At 41.0% G+C, this 24,967-nt stretch overlaps 1 protein-coding gene across 3 annotated transcripts; it reads left to right on the top strand.

Annotated features, from left to right (window-relative positions):
• Positions 1-678: 678 nt before the first annotated feature.
• ciita (class II, major histocompatibility complex, transactivator) lies at positions 679-23,603 on the top strand. Of its 3 annotated transcripts, none has more exons than XM_044100832.1 (22): positions 679-2,359; positions 9,385-9,435; positions 9,523-9,567; positions 9,655-9,729; positions 10,379-10,486; positions 10,568-10,636; positions 12,064-12,111; positions 12,697-12,921; positions 14,423-14,473; positions 14,572-14,682; positions 14,774-14,827; positions 14,924-15,141; positions 16,797-18,112; positions 18,264-18,797; positions 21,540-21,719; positions 21,817-21,888; positions 22,012-22,092; positions 22,176-22,259; positions 22,344-22,427; positions 22,522-22,605; positions 23,326-23,409; positions 23,505-23,603. In XM_044100832.1, exons 1-22 carry the CDS (start codon positions 961-963, stop codon positions 23,578-23,580), a joined length of 5,049 nt encoding a protein of 1,682 aa, XP_043956767.1. In that variant the 5' UTR covers positions 679-960; the 3' UTR covers positions 23,581-23,603. The 3 variants fall into 3 exon arrangements, with proteins under 3 accessions (XP_043956767.1, XP_043956768.1, XP_043956769.1); XM_044100833.1 differs by lacking the exon at positions 679-2,359 and adding an exon at positions 5,128-5,526; XM_044100834.1 differs by lacking the exon at positions 679-2,359 and adding an exon at positions 5,950-5,997.
• Positions 23,604-24,967: the final 1,364 nt, after the last annotated feature.

Below are 24,967 nucleotides of genomic sequence, written 5' to 3'. Positions count from 1 at the left end.
ATGCTGTTAGGCTCTGGTTTGTAGTGTCAAAGCAAAGTTGAATTTATTTGTCATTTTTAATATACTAGCAGGCAGGGTTTTTGTTTTATTTATGGGTACCAATTTTAAACCCCAACGCCTCAGCAAATTAACTCTTTATGATTAAGTCTCTAAATATACTAAACACTTAGAGCAAAAGGTTTGGCTGGAGAGCACTACATTATTTTTTTTTTGTTTATGAGTCATTGTTGCCCGTAGCATTTAGCCAAACCAGTTCCAGTACCTCAACGAGATTATAGCAGTTGATTAGCATGCATTCTTCTGTTGACACTTGTTTGCCAAACTTTTGTTGATCAGATCATGTAAGTGCCCTTGAGAGTAGAGAAATGTCTATGTGGAATTATTGACAAATATGTCTATAAAACCCACAGCTCACATAGGGGGTTATACCTAGAGATTAAATATTTAAGGGAAGTGTTACCTCAGACTACATCCTCTTGCATTGTGTGAAAGTCCCTGGCTGGAAGAGATAGTATTGAATCAGCTGACTGTGTTTTCATATTGCAACAATGCAAATAATAAACTACTGTGATGATTTCAGCATTTAGTATCCTTCTGCACCAAAGAATATCTGTCTTTGGTCTTTTATTTTTAAATGACAAAAAAAAAAACAGCAAAATATCACAAACATTTCTGAAACAATTTCGGTTTCAAGTCATTTAGATTTTTTTTATAAAGCAAAAAATAAATAAACTTTACATGAAGTAAATGAGAAACAGCTCCTGACTTCAGAGTTGTGCAAGCTTTAAAAAATTTCACTTCCAACTACTAATAATACCAAGTATGACGTAGCCACGTCCAGTCTGGTGCATGCATTCCCGTCGGTTCTGAAGCAGACCTCCCACTCCAACCACGAAGCACCACCCCACTCGATTTGAAACGCCTTCTGGACAAAAGCAGTGTCCCTTTAAAAAAATACATATGAAATCTATCGTCTTGATCAGATGGCATCTCATTAACTGGAGCTGGATGCCTCTGGCAGCTGGTTTCCACATCATGGCTGAGTTCGCCGAGGTCCTGAACCAGGTCAGGTTGGTTCTTACTGTAGCTCTGCCCGGCGAGGTTCACGCTCTGCTGGAGGGTCTGGTGGAAGAGGGGATCATCTCGGAGGCATACAGGAACAGTCTGAATCTGCACTGGCTGAATGATGGCATTGTGCCTAAATTCACGAGTAAACCAGGATGTGTCGAGCTGGATGAGGACTTAAATTCTCCAGGATCCGTGGCTCAGTTGGACCTCAACCAAAAACCGATGAGCCAAGTGAGGACAGGCGGATCGAAATCTCTTGCTAGTGACCACAATGTGGAACAAACGGAACCGATCTCATTAATAAAGGAACCAAACAACACAAGACTTAACCTGGGAAAGAACAAGTGGCTCCAACATGAAAATCTTCAGAGAAATCAGGAGGAAATGCAGGAATTATTGGAAGAAGTTCTAATGGACTTGTCCTGTTTGAATCAAGACCCTCTTTCTTTACTGTCGGTGTATGACTGCACTCTCAGATCCAGTGATGAAAAAGCAGAACTGCTGAGCGGTGCAAGCAGCGAGCATTCTTGTGATAATGAAAGCATAAATAAGGGGAATGAGGAAAGTGAGGAGGTGTGGTTACAGCAGGTAGAGGAATCAGCTAGGAGGATAGCTGTTCCTCTATGGCAGAACTGGGACCGAGGGCGAGGGATGTTGCAGACCTTGCTGCCCTGTGTGCCAAACGGCTGTTCAATAAGCGACAGGATGATGCCAGAGGGTGAAGCCCAGAGTGCCATTTTGGACATGAAGGAGGAAATGGAGCTTGCAGCCGCTTGCAGCTCGCTTGACGCCTGCGTTGGCGACTTTGAGTGCGAAGAGCTAAGCTTTGCCTGTGACACAGATGCAGGCAGGTCAGAACGAGAAGCGCTTCACTTCTCTACCCTCGACGGAGTTGCTGTGTTCAACACGGACGATTCCAGGGTCCTTGCAGCAACAAGAGATGCCTCACCTGTTGAAGCCTGCAAAGCAACTGAGGCGAGATACAACACCCAAATGCTGGAGGGTCAATTCGATGTTCTGTGTCCAGTCGGCAAGATGGCAGACAAAGTGGATGACCTGTTCTGTTTTACGGCAGACGCACCATATCAACAATGTGGAACAGGGTCAGGACTGTCGGAAAACACTTTCAGGGACCTGCTCCATTCAGATGTGCCTGAAGACAGCAGAACTGTTCTACAAGATACCTCTCTTTATAGTCTCACAGAAGGATTAAAAGATTATCTAGAAGATGCAGAAGTGTATATTGTAGGCCAAGATAGAGAATTACAAGAAAAGACGGATTTACATTGTGGTAAGTTTGTTTATCATCATCATTTAAAGTATTTGGGCTCAAATTAGAGCCCAGAAGGGTAACTGTGTCAGCCGAGAGTCTCAACGTTTCAAATCCTGAAAAAAGTGGTTTCGATTTTAACAATCCAGTATTTGTATGGCTAGATCCTGCAATCCTGTAGGACACATATGTCAGAGTCAAGGCCCGCGGGCCACATCCGGCCCGCGAGAAGATTTTCTACGGCCCCTGGGATGATCTTGATCTATTATTAGAACCGGCCCGCAGCAAGCCGGCACCCCGTCTGAAAAAATGCGAGATGCACCCCCCCCCGTTCGACCCTCACAACGCGCGCACCCCCCCACCCCCGGTCCGCTGCACTAGACCAAATGCGTCATTTAAAAAACTCTCAATGAACATTCGATCAGTCCGGCCCTCGGCTTGTAGCTAGATTTTTTATTTGGCCCTCCGTCCATTTGACTTTGACACCCCTGCTGTAGGAGCTGTCCTATCTATCTTATTTATGTGAAAAACCAGGAGCTTTCTGTAAAAGCAACAATAATATTCTAGAACAAAGATAGTTGGACAGCTTTTTTTTTCTCTTCTTGGATTTATAGGTGCTTTCCAATCCCCTCCCCTCCTTCTTTTATCTAGAACCGAAAGTCTGCCTTCTGTTGACTTGTTAATCTGCCAGGCATTTTATTTTGGTGAACGCCTTGTGGGGATGGTGGAGCATGCTTTCAGTTTCATCTTGTGTCAGCAGGCGGTGGGTTATGATTTATTAGATCCCTTTCAGTTTTATTCAGCACTTGGATACTCGGGATTCATAGCAAACTTTCTAAATGAAATGATTCTTTTAGGAAAGGCCTCCTGAGGACAGTTAAAAAAAACACAGGAGATCAACTCTTAGATTAGCTTGGGTTATGCAACACCTATAACAATTTGTTTTCATTGGTGAGCAAGCAGGGCAGGTAATTTCCACGTTACACCTGCCCTTGGTGTTATTTTAGGTCAGGTGAACAATGAGTGTTGTTGCCTTGTATAGGGTTTCTTGCTAGAAATAGGATCTTAGGAGTTCAAACATCGGCACCACTGTATCGAGAAAAAAGGAGACTGTAATTTATGATTAATATTCATTAAGACTTTTGGATGTTTCCCAGTTTTAAGCCATGTTTTTTTTTCCCCACCAGGGGGTCTTTTTGTGGGCTCTAGTGTCCCTTATATGACAGTAGGCTGACAGGAAAGGGGGAGAAAAAGAGGGGAAGACATGCGGCAAACGTCGCCGGGTCTGGGAATCGAACCCGCGACGGCCGCGTCGAGGACTGAAGGCCTCCAAATGTGGGTCGCACTATGCCCTACGCCACCACAGCACGCCCTTAAGCCATGTTTTTAAGCGTGTAACATTGTAGTAGTCAGCCATATTTCTACAACGTCTGGATGATGGATTTAACTGAACTCCAGGGGATGTTCAGTGCCTTAGAAATTTGTTTTGGTATCCATACCCTGACTGGTACTTTTAAATAACGTTTTTCAGATTTTATTGTTGTTCTTTTGTCTTCATGCCATAATTGTATCTAGGAATGCTGATTAACCAGTGAGTGGACAGGTGTCTTTAATGACGTGAGATACGGTCACTGCATTTTGGTGATCTCCTTTACCCTGCTAGCACTGACTGGTTGGACCTCTGTTAAATTAGGTCAGTCACTGTCAATGGAGTGAATGTTTATGCAATCACATTACATATCTGTATGTTATTTTTGCAGAAATTAATTTTCAATTTGACAATAAATGTGTTGTTGTATTTTTGTCACCTAAACCAAATCTGATAATGGTTGATTTTTAAAAGCAATAAAATGGGTAAAGCGGTGGGGGTATAGTTTTTATAGGCTTTGTAAATAACAGGTATTGTCAGAAAAATATTTAGCAAACCAATTCATAGTAATGGCTGCTTTGTGGTTGCTGACAGTGGCCGTTTTACATACTTGAGGAGTTTCTACCCACTTTCTTTCAGAATTGTTTTCAGCCATGTTGGGGTGGATTTTGAGCAGGTCTTGTTCCAGGTCATTCTACATCATCTTGAGTGGATTTAAGTCAGACATCGACTCGGCCAATCCAAGCTCTTCATTATTTCAATTAACATTTTTTCAGCCAACATTTTTTGTGGTCGACTTCCTGGTTTGTTTTAGGACACTGTTCTACCGCAAGGTCAAGATGTGTTTGACCATAACACTGAGATAGCCATTGTATTCTGCCTGATTTCTTGCTGTATTGCCCCCACACGGTTTAGCTGCCAGTGTGATGATATCTTTGTTCTGGAATGCTGTGTCTCACTGTTTTTTGCCAGAGTCCTTTTAAGAAATGGTTTGTAACTCTTTCCAGAATAAAGGACAGCAATGACTTGAGTACCTCTACATATTTGGGGAATAGTGTGAACTTTTAACTTGATTTGAGCTTTTACAATTCTACTGGTTGCACAGGTAATCAAGCCAGGCCACTGAAATTAAACCCAAAATTTATTAACAGTAAATGTTTAGCAAAGGAGGGCAAATAATTAAGTTGCAACTTTAGTAAATAAAGACGACAATCTGAACGCTATCTGTTATTGTCCTCGGTTATCTTTGTCTGTTAAAGTTTGTTTGATGGGGTGAGAAAAAAATAAACGGAAGAAGCGTGTAAGAGGAAAAATGTTTTCTCACAGCACCGTGTACAGTTAGACGACAGAGGGAGGTGTGGCAGCTTTATTTGTTTTCCCCTCAGGTTTATTAGACTCAGTGCTGATGTGTGCATATATTAAACCTGCTTTGAATGGCAAATTAAAGTACAGCTGCACCATATTTTTCTTTCCAGAGAGTTATTATTTATTTATTTTTAAAATTCTGTTGCCTCTGGTCTGAGGCATAAAAACGAAAGCATGGTAATGCGTGTGCAAGCAGACGGTGCAGTCTTGGCCCACCGTGGTGCAAAACCAATCCCCTAAGCTTGGCGTCCTGGTTAAAGTGAAAGCAAAAGCCATACAACTGCCAGATGCTGTTGCACCTATACGCAGTGGTGCTGCGGGTTATACGAGGACAGGCCGTCTGGAGCGTTTGATGTAATGTGTGGCATTAAATATGCCACAATATAGAAGAAAATGCAGAAAAATACAGCAGAGAGTTCAGAGGACCTGAGCAGCATCCAGAGAGACTCCACAGGTAAATTCTTTGTCCTTCATATAACGGGGCAGGTTGGGCGCACTTTTTCAACATGCTTCTGCATGCTGACGGATATTTACACGTAAATATTTTATGCTGATTTTTTTTGGGGGGGGGAGGGGGGGGGGCTAATAAAGAGGAAAATATTTTTGTGTAACTTAAGCCATTAGGTGATTATAATAATCACATTCGTTTCAGAAGCGTCTTTTTTTAAACCTTGAATAATCCTAAATGATCTGAACTAAATGCATATATTTTTATTGTTAAGCCTGTTTAAATTCAGAACCACTAAAAGGCGGACTCTATTGCGCATGTATGCTATCAAACTCTCTCTGGCATGCAAAGAAGGAACAACAATTTAATTAATGGGCGATAAGGGATGAGGGGAATTCACAGACCACTTATGTGTTCTAGTTACAACACAGTCAAGGTGAAACTACGACATGGGGGTCGCAAACCTGCGCGTATCTAGTAAGTTGAGAGTGCACAGAAAGTTTTGGACTTTCCCTTTAAGGATTTAGCTCTTCTCTTTCTAAAGCACATATGTCAGAGTCAAGGCCCGCGGGCCACATCCGGCCCGCGAGAAGATTTTCTACGGCCCCTGGGATGATATTAGAACCGGCCCGCAGCAAGCCGGCACCCCCCCCCGTTCGATCCTCACAACGCCCCCCCTTCGATCCTCTGCGCCCCCCGTTCGATCCTCTGGCGCCCCCCGTTCGATCCTCTGGCGCGCACCCCGTTCGATCCTCACAACGCGCCCCCGTGGTCCGCTGCACTAGACCAAATGCGTCATTTAAAAAAATCTCAATGAACATTCGATCAGTCCGGCCCTCGGCTTGTAGCTAAATTTTTTATTTGGCCCTCCGTCCATTTGACTTTGACACCCCTGTTCTAAAGGCTCATGCCAAATACGGGAGCTAATATGGGTGCTGCTTTTGCCCTTAAACTATTAAGAGTCTCACTGTCTGTCTGTTCAACAATCTGTAAACCCACATTTGGAGTTAATGTGTCGCTCTTCACACCTGGCTGCGGGTTTTATTGCTGCGCAAGTTTTAAAAAGTAGATGCGAGTCCTAAAATTGGATAAACATGCACATATTCTTTGATTAAAAAAAAGAAAAAAAATCACGCGAATCAGCGAGAGGAAGAGGGAGACAAAGATAAAGCCTGATTTTCACATCCTGCTTTTGACATTGACATGTGGTGTGAGTAAACAAACGTGATGCTAAATTCAGAGCCACGCTGAGCTGGGCTGTCAGGTGAAACCCCGTTTTGTTTTTTGTTTTTTGATGAACAACATCTCTGCTAATGACGTCACTGGGTTGCTGGACACGAAGACCAAATTTGGTTGAGATTTAATGGAAAAAGAAAAATGTGACAGGCCTGTACTGTCTATATTTCTCCAGCGCCACAAATACGTTTCTCTGTCCTCACTGCTACATTTGAATTTAGAAATGTGAGCAACGTTAGAAGCTGTTGCCTTCATTGTGTCTCTTTGTTAGGCCATTACCACATGTTTACACCCACGCAATGTCATTTAATAGTTTAAGGGCAAAAGCAGCATCCAAATGTAAAGTTAAACGTTTAGTCAAAGCTTTGCTAAATTCCAATCAGGGGAAGTTTCTACGTTTTAATTTTCAGGACGACTAATGTCCATGAAAGGGACAAAAATGTCTGTGATGGTGGGGAAGTTTAAGAGAGGACTTATTATGTTAAGTCCTCTGTATGTCTGTTAGCGAAATGTTCAAATTACAGATTTAACAGAAGTTGGGTCACGATTTCAGGATAACAGCTGCAACTTCACAGTACGGGTCTGAGTTCTATGTCTACCAGTGAATTCTGGGTAAATACATGTGCTGTCATGGAATTGTACGTTGAAGAAAAGCATGTTGCCTTACAAGACAACATCTTTTAGCAAATATTATAAGGCCAGTGGCGCAGTTTGGTGAAGATGAGGAGAACCTCAGACAGTCTGATGAAGCGTGTCCAAAATTTCACCACAAAATTCAAGTTTGACCACTTGAATGTTGTATTTGGATTCATTTAAAGAAGAATGGTCATTTTCCGTCGCAGCTGTTTTTTTGTTGTTAAAAGGAGCCTCCTTAGGGCGCTGTGTGACACAGGTTAGAAGTCATAGACCTCAACTCAGCTGTACTCGTTTTCTTTGGCACATATCTTCGCCCCAACCCACTTTCTCTGTCCTCTTCCTGCCTGATTGCTATTAAATAAAGGTGATTAGAGCAGAAAATATTCTTAAAACCAAACAAAATGACTCTCTTATGATCAATCACTGTGTATGCAAGGCCATTGTTTTGCCTGGGATTTCTTTTTTCTATAATATTGGGGCAGGGGGTTGTTTCGGTACAGATGAGGCACTGACTAGTTGAGACTGGCATTTTATTTTACCTGTCCTGGCATGTTTTATATCCACTTTTCAAAGATCACCCTGCTCTTTGTGATCTTTATAACAAGTATGGGTGTGTTTTGGCTTTGCACCGGCTCAATCAAAAGGCAAAGCTCAAGGTGAGACCGAGATAAACAAGAATGAAAAAAAAAAAAAAAAAACACCCTGGAGGCTGGATTTTGTTTCCAATAGTTATATTTGGATATTTTCAAACAAGCGCCTGTATTCAAACACAGTCGTGGCCATAGATAATCATGTTCTCTTGAAGTTGGGGGTGAGTTTCTGCTTCCAAATAATTCTAGGCCAGAGTTAGACATTATTTTCACTTTTTATTTCCCAATAAAATCAAGAATTTGCCTTTCAAATTTCAGCTGGGTGGATCTTCGACGCAGCCTTACCACAGTACAATTCTAGGCATGTAGGACATAACTGAAAATATACTGGCATTAAAAAATACTGCTGCATTATTTTAATGTTGGTATTTTCCTGAATCCCGTCATCACTTGCAATTTTCTGCTTTGTTCTCCGGCCTCCTCTTTTGTTTCCAGCTGACTTCCCAAACATCCTTTAGTGACCAAACGGGGATTCACAGTCTTTTTCCTCTCAGTCTGTCCTTCATTGACCACTTCATTGTCAATGAAGTCACATTTAATGCTGTGAAAAAGCATTTGTGTCCCACTACAATCCCTAGGCTTTTGCTTTTTTGTCACATTTAAATGTTTCAGATCATCAAGCGGCTTATTTATGAGACAAAGATAAAAGGATTTCAACTATTCGGTCTGCCCCAATGTAAAAATATAAAAATGTCCAATGTGTAAAAGAAATGATTTGGTAATCTAGGGAGGTTCCACGGCAACTGCTGGGAAGGCCCAGCACTGTTCCACATTTCCTCCATATCTGGATAATGACCCTCAGTATGGTTGCAATCCTTAGAAATGGTTTAGTAAGAAATTAGGGCAAGTCGTGTCACTACATTAAAAGAAATCTTGTTGAGGTTTTCAGATTTGTCCGTATTGTGGATAATAAGCTGAGTTAATACATTTCCTTTGGAGGACTAAGGGACACTTTATCTAAAGAATGAGAAGATGCCTAGATGACATTGCATTGTTTTGTGAAGAGGCTTGAATATGTCTTTAGTTATCTTCTTTTGGAAACATTTCTTACTTATCAATATGGCCGTTCTCAAAGATAGAAAAAAAAGAGACCCGTCCCACTGGTTGGTGATGGCTAGCAGGACTGGCTTTCTGTGGTGCACTGTGTTCTTTAAGCTGAAGGAAGTGCAGAACCAATGAGGTCTGTACTGAGAACAAAATAAAATGAGTAAATCATACAGAGAATTACATGACATAATGTCATCCAGAAATAGTTCATGAGAGAAAATGAGCTCAGCCAAATTGGTAGACTTACTCATCAGCGTTTCTGGTTTTCTTACTACTTGTGTGTTTTGGTTGTTAGATGCCAAGATGCAAGAATACGACCAGGACTCCTCGGGCCTGTTGGATTTGGGTTTGTAGTTTTGATTCTTTTTTCCACTGGTGCTTCACAATAAGCCTCCTCCTTTATGCATTAAAACACTCATTATCAAAATTGTAGTTTCAGGTTATATATCGGACCTTTTGAGGGATGATGACTATTTAGGTAAGTAGTAAACGTTGAAGCTTTGTGGCTTACATTATACATTTTGCCCGATTTTTGAAATTGATTCTATTTACCATTTACTTGCAGCTTCTCAGCTGGATCCAAATGTGCTCTTCAGTCATGACCTGGGGCCTGACTGCTTTGATGACATCATCCAAAAGAGTGGGCATCTATTTTGGTTATTTTGTTGTCTTATATATTAAAAAATAAATAAATAAAAAGCTAAAAAGAATTAAGTCATTAACTTTTATGAGTCAATATATGATATTAACTCCTCATCACTATTTATAGTAATTTATTTATGGACACTGCTATGGGGTCTTATAAGGAGTACAATTTATTATTATTATTATTATTATTATTATTATTTTTGTGTATGTTATTATCTTTCACTCGTGTTTCTGGCCACTGCTTAACCCAGGGGTGTCAAACTCCAGTCCTCAAGGGCCACTGTCCTGCAGTTTTTAGATGTGCCACAGGTACAAAACACTGGACTGACATGGCTTAATTACCTCCTTCTTGTGTAGAGGCCTTTCTAATAACCTAATTATTCTATTCAGGTGTGGTGCAGCAGAGGCACATCCAAAAGTTGCCGGGCAGTGGCCCTCCAGGACTGGAGTTTGACACCTGTGGTTTAACCCTTTGTGCCAATTCCCGTTTTGAGTCTTCCTAATTCTCTAGAAACGATACACTTCTTAGCCGTTGTCTTCAGATCCCTACAGAAAAGGCATGAGACAAACAGCCGTTTCTGTCTAGCGTGTCTGCTAGCCGCTTCAGTGACTTTTACACTTCCCCCTTCTGTGCTCTGCAGGTGACACTGCCGTGGCACTGGAGGCCTCTGATACTGCTAACCACAGCGAGCAGAGAGAGCAGCAGAAGCCAACGGACAAAATAAAACCTAAGAGAAAAAGACAGAGAGGTTAAGGGAGTTTAAGTTTGGCTGTCCAGCATGCCCATCAGTACTGTTTGCTCGTTTACATCTTAAATCTCTCTCTTCCAGATGCCCTGTCTACACAGTGCACCAATGGAATCTCCAGAGACTCCAGAGTGAAAAGGCGAAAAGCGACAGGTGACAGATTTTGTTGGCTCCTTCTGATTCTTTGTCTGCTGAGAAATGTTCACTTAAACATGCACACAGTCAAATAAATCGACTCATTGCACATGGTGACACTCTACCTCTATCTTAATGTTTAATTTCTAATCAGTTATCACCTTTACAGTCAGTTAGATCATTCCAAAGTTCTGGTTAATATATTACCAATAAGTTGGGCAACAACCATATTATTTTTCTGTTAGTAGGCTTCCTGCCCTTCTTTTGGTTGATAAAAGGATAAATCTTCACTTCTAAGTATCAGACTTTCCCGTACTATGGTCATTATATCAGATTATGATATAATGATGTGGCCTATTTTCTAATCAGTTATAAAACTTAATCAGTTGTAAAAAAACAAACAAAAAAACCCCATAAAATCACAGCCGCCAGATAGAATGATGGGAACCATCTTTCTGTTTGGTCATAGTGAATGAAAATAACGTGGTTTTAGATACAGGGTGGCTAATTTAAATTCAGGCCGATTCACAGTTTTGAGCCTGAAATCATTTTATGCAAAAATAATATACTTTTCCTGTTGACAGTTTACATGTACTTAATCTGTAATGTACACTAATCTGAAGGTGTTGCTACAGTGCTTAAGAAATTCAGCTTGCATCGCTAGTAGCAGCTGACAAGGTTACCAGGCACACCAACTCCACTGTGTTTCAGCTAAAACACAGTTAAAAATAAAATTCAGAATGTTTGAATTTGCATTGTATGACTTTAGTTTATCATCAGAAATACTTTCCAATTTAATAAACCTCAATTTATGGTTTGCGAAGGGAGAAAATTATCGCGGTGAAAGGCTAATAGCTAGTAGTTAGCCAACCTTCTTTAGCTGATTTTAGCAATTTCAAAACAAGTCAAACTTTAAATGTTAACATCTATTCTCTTAACAAGTATTAAACTCTTTCTCAAGAGACTGTTGATTAGGTTTCTTAACCATAAAAAATGAATAAAGTCACGCTAGTTGATCTGGTCTGCTGTATAAATGCACCTCTTAGACTGAGACTCGTCAATCTACTGTAAAAGTAAACACAAAAGTTTATACCTGTAGCCTATCCCATGGATATGAACATGTTAAAAGTGTTGGGTCACACTCCTATGACATCTGGAATGATTTCATTTCCAGAATGACATCATTCCAGATGTCGTTGGAGTCCTGGTTTCATAGGGCTCATAAAGTTCTTCCAATTATCTCTGCTGAACCTCTTTTTTGAGTAATTTCTGTTTAAAGCTAAAAATAATTTTCCTAAAACCATATCACTTGATTTTATGTAAATAATTGATACCAAACTACTACTAAAGGCAATTCAGGTGCCGCCACTCATACTTAGACCACAATTTATTTTGAAATTTCTGTTATTAGTGTGCAGCTGGCTAACACCCCTGTTATTTTACAGAACCACCAAAAACCCAAGAAGAAACTGCTGAGCCACCTGCCATTCATGGTGAGATTCTCACAGCAACTGAAATAACAACATGAATTTAAGCGAATGGATATAAGCTTTGCAACACAGCCAAAAAAGCTACAACTGTTTCTACCACAGCTTTTTTGGAATGTACATATGAAACCATTAAAGCTTGATGTGGCCCGGATTTCACAGGTCACATCAAGACAATGCTATTTTGCAGAACAGGTGCATGTTGTTTATCTGAGATGCTAAAGTGTTAAAGGACTTCTACTTGCCCATATGTGACTTGGGTTCTGAAGACAAAGAAAAGGGAAGTTTATTTCCTGATCTTAGATGTGAACTCCTCCCCTGCTCAACTTCCTCCATGTTATTTTGGTTGCATGATCTTAACAGTTTTAGGTTTGCTTCTATAACCCTCAAGCTTACAAAGGTTACTTTATCTGATCACAATGCACCTGTAGTACAGTGCTCTAGCATTTATTTATTTTTTTTTGTAATTGGAATTTTAATTCCTTGTTCCTTCTCATAAGCCTGCAGCCTGGGGATGCTTTCTGCCCTCCCACACTGAACGAAACCTGTTTGTAGAAAACAATAAGAATGTCACTTGGTGATGTTTTGCAGATACTGAAGCAGTGACAGTTCCAGCAAAGTCTGTGGGATGTCTTCCCACCACTCCTCCAGGCAACCTCCTCGTGTTCCCACCTCAGTCAGCTAATTCCATTCCCATTCAGTTCATCACAATCCCAGACCCCTCTGCTTATAAGGTGGTCCAGCTGTCCTCCTCCCCTCCACCGCTTATTAGGCTCCCACTCCCGAACACAGCTGCTGCGCCGACGTACATCTTCGGTGAGTAAACCTATGAAATAATCCTGCATGAAAGGTCCAGTAGTTAAGTTTATGGTGCTCAGTTTTAGTTGTAGCCAAACAACACTGACTGGCTGTAAAGAGTTTCCTGTGAATTTTGCTGTGACTCTCAAACAAGGAACTAAACCGGTCAGCCAGAACATTATTGTCAACATCGTGGACCTATTTATAAGTCTCTAATTTGTAGACAAAACACTTCTGACCAGCCAGGATATGGATTAAAAACATATGAAGATATTCTTGAGCATCTATTGCTGAGATTTTAACAATGGGACCTCTGGATCAGTATTTCTTAAAGTTGGGTCAGAGGGCTGTAAATATTACGACCTAAAGATAATATTCACATATTTGCTGCAATTTTCACAACTGATTTAACAAATTAGTTGAACGCATTTTATCCTTACAGATCGCTGTTTTTTCATTTGGATCATTTGCAATGTAAGAAGAAGTCAGAAACACAACAATTAGATCATGTTCCAGTGGAATGGTTCATAATAGCAAACCCACACCCTTTTATGATTTCCCAGCCAAACTTCATACAAGTAGTGCAACATTATTCAATTCACTTGCCAGGCACGGCCCAAGCATTCATACCATTCAAACCTTTTTTCCACACTTTGCCATGTGACAACAATACATGAAGTTCTTACATAATTTGGGTTTTGTGTAATAGACCAGAACAAAGCAGTGCACAGTTGTGAAGTGGAAGAAAATGCATAAATGGAAAACTGTGGCATACACATATACCTATTAGCTCTTCGTACTGCTATACCCTTAAATAAAATCCCGTCCAAACATTTACTTTCAGAAGTTACCTACTCAATAATTTAATTTCATTATAAATACAGCTCATCTGTAAAAGGCGTCAAGATGTTTGCTAGAGAACATTAGAGGGCAAACAGCATCATGCAGGTCCAGAAACACAGCAGACAGGTCAGGAGAAGTTTAAAGCAGCGATATCTCACAGAATACAGTTCAGTCTATCATCCCAAAACAGAAAGAGTACTACTACCAAGACAGAGCCTCTTTTGATAGGCAGTAGAACATTGATCAGAGAAGCTGCCATTGACCCGAGATCCTCAGAATGTTGACAAGAAACGTTCTCAACAAATCTGAGAAAAAGAGTCCAGCAATGAACGTTGTGGGCTAAATGCAAAGTACTATGTGACGGAAAGATTGTAATGCACATCAACCTAAACACACTATAAACAATGGTGATGAAAGCAGCATGCTTTGGGAAACTTGTCAGTAGGACGACAAGTTTCCCAACTTGGGCTAAATACACGACATGAAGACCCTAAATACACAGCTAGAGCTGCAAGTGAATTTATTTCAAAGCATACTCACATGCTAAAATGGCTAAATCAAATGTTTGTGTTTTTAACATACTTTTGTCTTTAGCTGTCTCAAATTCATTAGATGAATGTTAGGCAGCGGTTTGCAGTGAATAACCACTCCCTTCACTAATCCTGTTTCCTGTTAGTTCCTAATCCCTCTCCGACCCGCAAACGCCAGGTTCCACCGCTCTCTCCAGGTGAGCATCGCTTTTTCTTAATCTTGGGGTATCGAGACATTCGTGTGCCTTTGTGTAGATATTCATCTGTCTGTGGGATTTTTCTCTTGTGTTTGTAGCGGACGGTGCAGTGGCGCCCTTTCTGATGAGCTCATTTCAACCAGGTTCCATGTCGGATACAGCCAGCAAAGTCACGTCCCCCACTGCAGCTCCTCCGTCCCCCACAAACGGTAAACTTGAGTGTGTTTCTCAGACCACAGTCCATGCTAGGTACATTTTTGCCTTTCTACGACGTGAACAACATAACTTATCTCATTTCAGAGGTATCCCCATGTAAGGAGTCGCCAAAGTCCCCTGTGGTTGTGGAAATACCCCGTAAGTCTGCTTGTGCAACTTCCTCTCATTGCTCCCAACAATTACTAAGCCTTATTGAATAAACTGGCATTGGCTTCACTTGTTTTTCCTTTACAGAGGCTGTGAGGGATTACATCCAGCAGTCAAAAATACACATGAGTCAGGCTTGCCAGTGTATGGAGGCAGGCCTGAGGCTGAACTCCCATTATGTGAACGTGAGTGTGAGCCAGAGAGAGATCGCTCGCTCTGGAAAAAACACGAATAGATGTCTGGACAAGGAGCTCATCATAACTGGAGATATAGACCGCCAAAAGAGCTCCCTGGGGCAGAGTCAGGTAAGCGTGTTTCTTTTATAGACTACTCATTTTAAAAAAATTTAAAATTAAAAACAACTTGTGAATTGTGACCATGACAAAAAATCAAAATTCATTTAGGAGACAGACGTTATGACTTAAAAATTGAAGTAAGTCAGCGTAGTGGGATCCAGCCTACTCTCAAAGATTCGCCTCGTAGCAGATTTTACTGTGGAACATAATTCCAAATGATTGGAAAAAATGCCTATTTGCTTATTTTTTCATTGAGCATATTTTAAATATTCTAAAGAAAATACATCTTGCAGTGCTGGAATACCTAGGTGCAATGTTACTTGAGACGCCAATGGCTGGTGTTTACAAAGCAACCCATTCAGAAGTGCCATTCATTGGCTGTAGAGCGGCTATAAGTAGAAGTAGGTCTTCTGCTAAGACTGTGAGAAATTATCCATATTGGGGTATATTTGATAAAGTATGAGTAATATTTGTACACTCTGCAAGTATTAGCAGAAAAATAAATACCTACCCTTAACTAAAAATGATAAGCAAGCCTTCAAGAGAGAGCTTGGAGACCTGAATGAGCAGGCTGACTCACAAGAAACATGATTTAAGATGCAGCAGCAATAAATTCATTATATCAAAACCGTGGCAAAATGTAATACATTTTTCAAATGTACTACTTCCAGGACAAGGAGTAGGTGTAGGCAAATTCAGGAGGTTGCGAAATGAAAAACGTAGATATGGCGCAAGAAAGAGATCGCCCTAAAGGGCTTGGAATGGTCAGGCTGAAATCAAACAGTCGACGCATAGTCACACAGCTGTGGGACATTTGTTTTTGCACACACCCTTCTCGGTCCACAAAACACACTGAGTCAAACTCCTGGGAAACCCCTTCTTATAGTATGTCATGGTGTTTTTGCATGGTTTACAGCAGCATTGAAATACATCGACGGATACATTACAGAAAGGAAAGACTATTTACAAGTTTACAAGTTTGGAGGAAGAGGAAATAAGAACTGACAAGTTATATCTCATTTTTACTTTACCACACCCTTTGGCAATTCCTCCTTAAAACTATCCATTCTGCTCTCTGGCCAAAAACACTGTTCCTGGAAGTTGAGTTGTTGGAATGTTTTTCACAAAAACAAACACAACTGCCAAATTCTGACCAATCGCACAATAACTTTGCATCCAGAGAGGGACGAAAAGTTGTGCAACTCATGCAATTGTGACATTGAGAACCGACCACGACACTTCGACCCCGTTCACATAGAGCCCTTTGGGGGAGCCATCATCAACACCTGAAATGGAAGAAAACAAGAGCTAAATAGTTGTTGGCTTTATGTGGATCAAATGATAAATTCAGTGATGATTGAGGCACTCTCACTGTCCAAGAAAACGTCCATCAACACCGTCTGATGGACGTCTAATGTAACAAGGAGGCCTGAATCTAGATTTTAAGACCAAAGGAGCATGAAGCAATAAAACAACTCACTAGAGGTGCAGGTACACTTCTAGTGAGGTGTACCTGAACCTGAGGGGGAGGTGTACCCAAACCTTTTTGAGAGCTTTGGGTCACTCTCTATAAAATACAGACTATGCGATGAGCCATGTGGCCAGGTGCAGCTGAATACTGGTTTGTTCCTTTGACTAAGTGAATGTATGTTTGTCTTTCTCAGATCTTTGACAGCCTGAACGGGAAACGCTACAACGTGCTGTTGGGCAACGCTGGCATGGGGAAAACAACTGTGATCAAGAAGCTGTGTCTCGACTGGTCCAGAGACTGCATCCCTCAGTTTGACTTTGTCTTTCTATTAGACGGCAAACAGCTCGCTTTAACAGAGCCTGTCCACAGCCTCCAGTCGCTGCTGCTCAGTCAGTCCTCCTTCGCTCCACACTGCGCGGATCCTGAAGGAGTTTATGCTCAGATCCTCGCAGCTCCTAAAAGGGTGCTTATTGTTTTTGATGGATTTGATGAGCTGCGGCACTACGAAACTCTGCTCCAGACTCAGAAGAAGGAGTTGGTAGCCTCACTGCAAAAAGACAGCAAAGCCCAGGCCTTCACAGTGAAGCAGCTGTTCTCCAGCATTCTTCAGAGGGTCCTGCTTCCAGGCTGCACGCTCCTCCTCGCCACCCGCCCAAGAGGCACGGCGAGCCAGTTGCTCCGCCGCGCGGACAGCTTTCTGGAAGTCTGCGGCTTCACTCCTGCCAACGTGGAGACGTACGTTTCCCAATACTTCTCCGATCCTGAACTTAGGGAATCTGCTTTGGACTTCTTAAAAAGCAGCAGGTACCTCAATCTCCTCTGCTGGAACCCGGGTCTCTGCCACTTGGTGTGCACAGCTTTAGAACAGTGCAAAAGTGAGGATGCCTTACCAAGAACTTTAACTGCACTCTGTCATAAGGTGCTCTGCTTGAAAATGGAAAAAGACAGAGGAAGCACAGAGTTACTTCTCGAGGGCGAGAAAATAAACACGGTTGGACCCGTGGAAAATACAAGCATTTCTAACAATTCTCCAGGGACGAGAGTACGGAAAAATAATCGTACAAGGCCCAGAGTGGTAGCGTGCACTGCTTCTGGTAAACAAAGAGCAAGGAAGACGAAGGGACAGAAGAAACTGGATGAGGAGAATGTTTGCCAGGACACCAACAGAACAGAGTTGCTGTCCCAGCTTTGCTCTTTAGCCTGGGAGGGGGTGAAATCCAACACATCGGCTGTTCCCAAAGGACGAACTGTCTCCACCAAACTCAGAGCCTTCAGCTTGAGGACGGGCCTGCTACTTTCTCAGTCCCTCATGAAAAGGACACCTTCCAAAAGAGAGGAGACGGAGGGAGGAGGAGAAGTTGACAATGGGATAGAAGAAGTGGAGGACGAAGAGAACAAAGAAAAGGGAGGAAACCCACAAACGTCTGATGAATGTGAAGATAGGATCCTGTCGTGGGCAAATCCTTTCCTTCAGAGTTACATGGCTGCTGTCCATTTGTCTTTGTCAAGGTAACAAGGAACTCTGGCATTCAGCTGGTCATAAAAATAACAATTTGTTACCCACAGGCCTCAACTATTATTTTTGTCTCCTTATTTTCCTCTTACTTTCAGTTCTGTTTCTTCATTTCTCTCACCCAGTTTAATGTTTGTCTCTGCCCAGGACTGTGACAGACCACTCCTTTCTCCAGACCCTGCCTTTCCAGACGGCTGCAAAAGGCCGACGGAAACCTCAGAGGGAGGAGATGGAGCTGACGCAGCGGATCGCTGCAGGCCTCCTGTTCCACAACAGGACAGAGCTACAGAGTCTTCATTCATACTCGGAAACAGTCTTCAGAGACATGGTTGCCAGTAAGCAGGCTATGGTGATGAAACACCTAGAAGGTCTGTGCTTTGGGGATTTGAACTCAGCTCAGATCCTGGAGGTGTGCAACTACGTCTACGAAGCAAGTTTCACATACCAAGAGAGTGGGAAGGACACCAGTGCCAAAATGCTGACCCATTTGGCATCAAATCTCCCTGAACTCCTAACATTTCGGGGCGTTCCCCTCAACCCGCCGGATGTGTTCGCTGTACAAAACGCTCTCAGGATGGGTGGCGCTGAGGGCAGGAGTTTCTGTTTGGATCTGGAAGACTCTGGGATACAGATCTGTGGACTTAGATCGTTAGTGGCCCTCGGCAACATCAATACATACAGGTAAAACTAACTTCTTCCCAAAATGATTCCAAATGACCAATTCAAGAACTGAAATCATTATAATTTGTGTATTCCCACACTTTTCAAATTGCAATGTTTTCAAACTCAGTGTTTCTCAGTGGAACTTTTGGAATTAGTTAAGTGTGAGCTTCATAAGAAAAGGTCTGAAAATTAGCCACTGTCCTCTTCTGCTCTCCCGTGAGAGAGGTTTGACCAGACAGACGGGCCCACCAGGTCATGCCTGAACGTTTGCAGTTAGCAATAGTCGCCACACTGTTGCACACTCAGCAACTTTCTTGCTATATTTAGCGACATTTCAGACAAAAAATGTTGTTATAGGCCAAAATCAATATCATCACATCAGAATTTTTAAAGATAGGCAATCGGTGATCGGCCAAAAAACTGCAATCGGTGCACCGCTATATTAGATTTCAAATAAAAGGGATGCAGCACTTGTAATCTGGGAGCAGATAATGTTGCATTAAAATTTTAAAAGGAGAATCCAGAGCATTGCTACCACCATGCTAGGCTAAAGAGTCTCACAAGACAGTTGCAGCTTTCTTTTTCTTTGAACCATTTCACAATATTGTCTCAGTCATTAACTTCTTCAGCTTAGATTTGAAGTTTTGTAGAAACAGAGACAGATACAGGATAGAAAACTGTGGAAATGGTTATAACGGGATCTGCAGAGTGGACCTATACGTCATAGTTTTTCATAAGTACAAAGTCTATTTAATGTCTACTTTGAAGCTTGATTTATTATTCTAGCTTGTCCCAGAAATGTGCATAGTAAGTGCAAATGCAGCATAAAATGTTAATGTTCAAAACGTTAGGGGACAGTGATGTTTCATCCAAAATTTTCAGTTCAAAGCACTAGCACTAACAAATCAAAGCAAATGGCAAACGTAGATCAAATATATGTTTTGTTTTATTTACCTCCTATGGTTGAACTTGACATTACATTAAATCCAAAGTTCCTACATTCCTGGTCTCAAGTCCAAAATCCAGTTGAAATAGTTTAAGGAAATGCTAACTACCATTAGCAAAACAAGCTAAAGATATACTGTTGCAGGCAATGTACTGCTTGTAACTGCTAGGCGTGCTGACAATGTACCACAGCTATCATAGCATTTTCTTTGATTGGCTTTTCAGGTTATGTTGAGAAAAAATCTTTCTATTTGATGTATAGAAGGCCTGAGAAATATCTTCAAATCTGGACTTTACCAGACTGCTTTGATTCTCTGATCATTTTTTATCTCCGTAAAAAAACAACAACAAAAAAAACCCCATGACGAGCCGACAACGTTTAAGGAAAGTCCGGCCACTCTGTAAGCACTACCACGCTGTATGGTAGTGCTTAGAAAAATGTCTATTTTATAAGAGGAAACACATTTATGATTCAAAACAGGGTGAAGATCCTGCAAACTTTTGCCACAACTGTGTGGTTGCCGTACACAGGAGCAATGTGCAAGCATTTCCTGCCTGCGACGGAAGCTGAAAAATCTACAAACAGCATGTTAGCTAAAAGAAACGTGCTTCTGGATCTGTACAGATATAAAACCACATTCTGTGCTTTTGCTCTTTCAGTATAGATCGATGCTTTAATGGGACCATATTTGAAACTGTCAGACAATCACAGGAGAAAGGAGAAAAATGAAAGTTGTCTCATTTTTCTCTTGCTTTCGTGCGCCGATCTGTCACAACCCAAGGATGCATGCAGAATTGAAAAACTGTGTGATGGTGCAGAAAGCTGCTGCGACTTGTATTAGGAATTGAAAAAGGCTTTGTACAATTTCTGTATGTCTCTGGATGCAACATACAGACGAACAATGCAATAAAAAAATAAGGCTCTAAACTAAACATCTGACAAATTTAGACATTTGGACTCAAGAAGGCCTCAATAAGTTGAGGACACTGAAAAATGTGCATTTTTGATATGACAAGAGATTTGTGTTGAATTCAGATTGTATTGTACTATGGTTGTGTAAAACTCCATCAGTGAGGTATTCATTCTAGCTGGAGTTGACAGCTATATTTAAGGCTTGAAACATATGTCTGCACACCGATAGGTATAAACAGATTACCTCAGTCTGACACATTTTGTCAAAAGCCACAAAAGTACTTATCACCTAAAAACATCTGGCTTGGAGGGTTACGGTGCTCTGATTCTCATTGAGGCCAAAGAAAGGTTCGAATAAAGAGCTACAGTTGTCACTGATATGTCTTTAACATTGTCCAAGACATAGACAGCTGCATTTGAGTAAAATCCACGTGGATTTTGGGATCCTAAGTTTCTAATTTGATCACTGCAGCAGAGGGAAATTCTGGATGTTTGTGGGTTTGCGCACTCGCGTGCTGTTGCAGCAACTGTATCTAGGACATTGTGAGTAATGCAAGCTATTGCATACATGGTCTGGTACATCCTGGTTGAGCCTCCAAAATAAATTCCAGTAATGATGCAGAAAACCCAAATTGGTTGATGTTAACAATCTAAGAGAAAGTGAAGAAGAACTTTCGGACAGAGTACGTCAGAATGCAATTATATTATATCTACCTGTTTATGTTTCAATTTTTAGATGAGTGAATTCTCCGCCTGGATAATTTTATGCTTTGCTTTATTCGGGGGAAATAATTCCTTTTGACTCGGATGATAACTTGTCCAGTTTATGTTTTTGTTTTGCTATCTAGTCAAATCAAGCCGATCATGTACATATATAAAATGGAGCCTGCGCGTTCCTTTAGGGCCTGCATAGCAGACGTCGTCACCCTGTGGGAGGAGCTGGAGAAGAGGAGTGACGAAGGCCTCCTGCAGGATGCGGTGTCCAAGTTCAAGATCCATCCTCTGAAAGCCACTCAGGTCTGTCACATGGAGCACCTGGAAAGGCTCGTCGGCATACACACCAGCAAGAGGCTCTCGGACAGGTAGGGTGCAGAAGATACACACGGAGATCAATGCACATTTGAAAGGTTCGGTGTTTGTTTGATTGATTGATTGATTGATTTTTCTACTTAACTGCAGCCCCTGCCAATCAAATTCCCTCCTGGCAGAAGGGGTGCCAGCAGTCAAAGAGCTGTACAAGCTGGAGTTTGAGTGAGTAACTTGGAAACGTAATTCTGCGTTGTAATTGGAACAGGATTGGAGAAAACAGTACAAGCAATACAAATAAAAATCGTGTTGACGTCATTCTGATGGTAACAGTTGCTCCTCTTTAAGGCTTGGCCCAGAAAACAGTTCCTTGGCTCTTCCCAAACTGTGGGACCTTCTCCCTGGGCTCCATAACCTGCAGCACTTGGAGTAAGTACACATATCTCTCCAATTCAAGTCGCCTCCTCACACAACACACTCTTCTAATGATCCCTTCGTCAAACTTCCTACAGGGTGGAAAACAGTAAGATCGGAGACAAAGGAGCAGAGAAACTGGCAAGTGCATTAGTCTCTCTTCGCTCACTGGAAGTACTAAAGTGAGTCTATGCTTTTCTCTTTTCTCCTTCCTCTTCCCCATTTTCCTTTTAATATTTTAAGCTAAACAAGCTCGTTGTTTTCAGTTTGTCCGAGAACTGCATAGGTGACCAGGGTGTGAAGAAGCTAGCTCTCACCTTGAAGGACCTGCCCAGACTGCACTGTTTAAGGTCTGAATATATTAACGAGTGCCTACACAAACATCTATAAATAGCATCTTGGTTTTGCACCAGAAAATTTCACTTCCATCTTTGTGGTCTCCAGTCTGTACAGTAATGTGATTTCCGACGAAGGGGCAGAGAGTTTAGCAGCTGTCCTCCCACACATGGCATCGCTTACAGACCTCGAGTAAGTTTTCCGTTCCTCTCTGACGTCAGAAATATTAATGCACAGGACAACTTATAGAAGTTTGCTACATGTGAAATGCAAAGCGTAGACAGCTGTATAGCCATCTTATATTTTTAGACAGTTTGTTTGATGAATAAAGAAGGAACTAAGTCCAGTGATTTCTGCACTCTAACCGAATGTAATTTGCACCTGAAGCACTTACATCGGTTTTGAGAAATAAAACACATTATTTTCAGATATTATGCAAATAAAAAAATCTGAAAAGCAGCAGTGATCTTTCCCTATTTATTATTTAATTAGTGAGACAATTTATGCTTTGGCTGACACACAGAGCGCTAAATTTCTTTGAGATTTAGCTGTTTTGCTAAGAAGAATGGCCAAAAACGTAATTTATATTTCAGTATTTCAATGGCAGCAAATACGCCCCAACAAAGTTATGATTTGGTGAGGCTGACACACTTTTCAGATTTTTTGCTGTAAAAAAAAAGATCAAAACTTGTAAACAACTCTTTGCCATTCTTCCTCCACTTCAATAGTTTGCACAACCTTTTGTTTGCTTATCCCATAGAGCAGCAATAACTGAAAATGACGTTTGAATATGTAAGCAACTTTTACCTGAATGATTTTGAGAATCATTCAGGTATGCGGTATCTTTGCATAGGTTATGTGTTCCCTGTTGATTAACAGCTTTGTGTTTCCCTGTTTGTTTTCATTTGACAGCATTAAATATAACAAGATGACGGATATTGGAGCACAAAGCTTGGGAGCCAGTTTGAGAAAGTGCTCTAAAGTTAAGACTTTGAGGTGAGTCATGTTACTAAACAGCACAAGTTTTTTTGTGTGTTGTTTTTTTTTTTTTTCTTTATCTCCTTAACTCGGTTTGTCTGATCTCATCCCAGGATGTGGAACCAGTGTATCCCATATGGAGTTTTTGAGAGACTTAAGCAGCAGGACAGCCGCATCCTCTGGCAATAATATGGTCCTTAAGAAAAGAAAAAGAAAAAAAAAAAGTTCTACCTTGCACTGAATTAATCTGTCTTATGTATTCATGTGAACACTACCCTTTAAGTGTTCTAATGCCTTTAAATAATGACATGGAGCGCATGTGAAGATTTGCACTACAATAATTAGCTGCTGTTCAGCTCGTCAGGTAACGATTCTAGCTATTCTTTAAAGGAATATTAACACCTCCACACCACTCGGGAACACCTGTGTGGAATGCTTTATATAAACTTTGCACAATTTCATATCATCTACATGGAAAAGCAGTTTTTGTTTTTTTTTACAATCATTAATTTAAACTTTTGTTTGTGTTTTTATGTGTTTGTTTTTCTGGCTGTGAGCAACAATTCATAGGCTGGTTACCTTTATATATATATACACACATTTTTAAATTGTGGTGTCACGTGTTTATTTTTTCTACAAAAAGCCTTGAGGTAATTAAAAGCCTCCCTTTATACTTCCTCTCCTACAAGTTTCTGTTCCCTATTTGTACACAGACTGACCTTTCAGTTGGCAGTGCTGCCTACAGCTCTGTGTGTTTTTACGTGTTACACTGTCTCTTGTTGAAGGACAACGTCTATTGCATTAGTAGTTGAACAGAGTTGTGTTTGGATGAAATGTTACAAATGTGGTGCGAAATCTCAATGTCGGCCTGGTGCTAACCTCTCCTGGAATGACCTTCCAGCTACAGCACAAATCTAATAAATGGATTTGAAAACTGGAGCAAGTTGTGCTTTAATTTTTTACACATGTAAACACATATACACATTTTATTCCCTCTCGGTACATGAATGTGTTAGACCCATAGTGATTTATTTCTACAGGGGAGCGTATTTCTGCTGCTCTCTGGCGCGCTCTTGTGGCTAAAATATGACAGACGCGTGTACAGTTCTGGCTAAAGGTATGTTTCTGGTATAATCATGGCTGGCTATTTGACTTATCTTTTTGGCAAAGTTGTTAAGAATTCATTTAAAATGGCTGGCTTATTTGCACAAACTCAGTTTTGGGTCATTCCATTATTGTTCTGTTGGAACACAAGTTATTTCTAAGTTTCAACAAGTTTCAATATCAACAAGCTCTACTAGCTCTGATTAAAAGAAAAAAAAGTGGCAAAAGAACAAGACAGAACCATGCTTGAACCGTTTTATGGCTAGAAAAAATGTACTAAGGGCCAATCGTCCATCTTTAGTGGAAGTTTATATTTTTGTTTTTATGATGTAAACCATTTTGAAATGCCTTGTTGCTGAAATGTGCTATCCACATGAAATATGTTTGTTGTATTTATAAGTTCATATGTTTATTTTAGAGAAAGCCACAGTAAATTCATATTTGTGCACCCAATTCTCATTTTTCCTATTGT

The sequence above is a fragment of the Gambusia affinis genome, linkage group LG19 (assembly GCF_019740435.1).
Source record: "Gambusia affinis linkage group LG19, SWU_Gaff_1.0, whole genome shotgun sequence".
NCBI lineage: Eukaryota > Metazoa > Chordata > Actinopteri > Cyprinodontiformes > Poeciliidae > Gambusia > Gambusia affinis.
This window is presented reverse-complemented; position numbering and strand designations above follow the sequence as displayed.

What these genes read in the sequence shown, in the direction of transcription:
- ciita (XM_044100832.1), top strand. Translation starts at nt 961, where the DNA reads ATGAAATCTATCGTCTTGATCAGATGGCATCTCATTAACTGGAGCTGG. An exon ending in CTCGGGCCTGTTGGATTTGG is followed by an intron (nt 9,436 to 9,522) that starts GTTTGTAGTTTT and finishes TCAAAATTGTAG; the next exon opens with TTTCAGGTTATATATCGGAC. An exon ending in AGCAAGAGGCTCTCGGACAG is followed by an intron (nt 21,720 to 21,816) that starts GTAGGGTGCAGA and finishes ACTTAACTGCAG; the next exon opens with CCCCTGCCAATCAAATTCCC.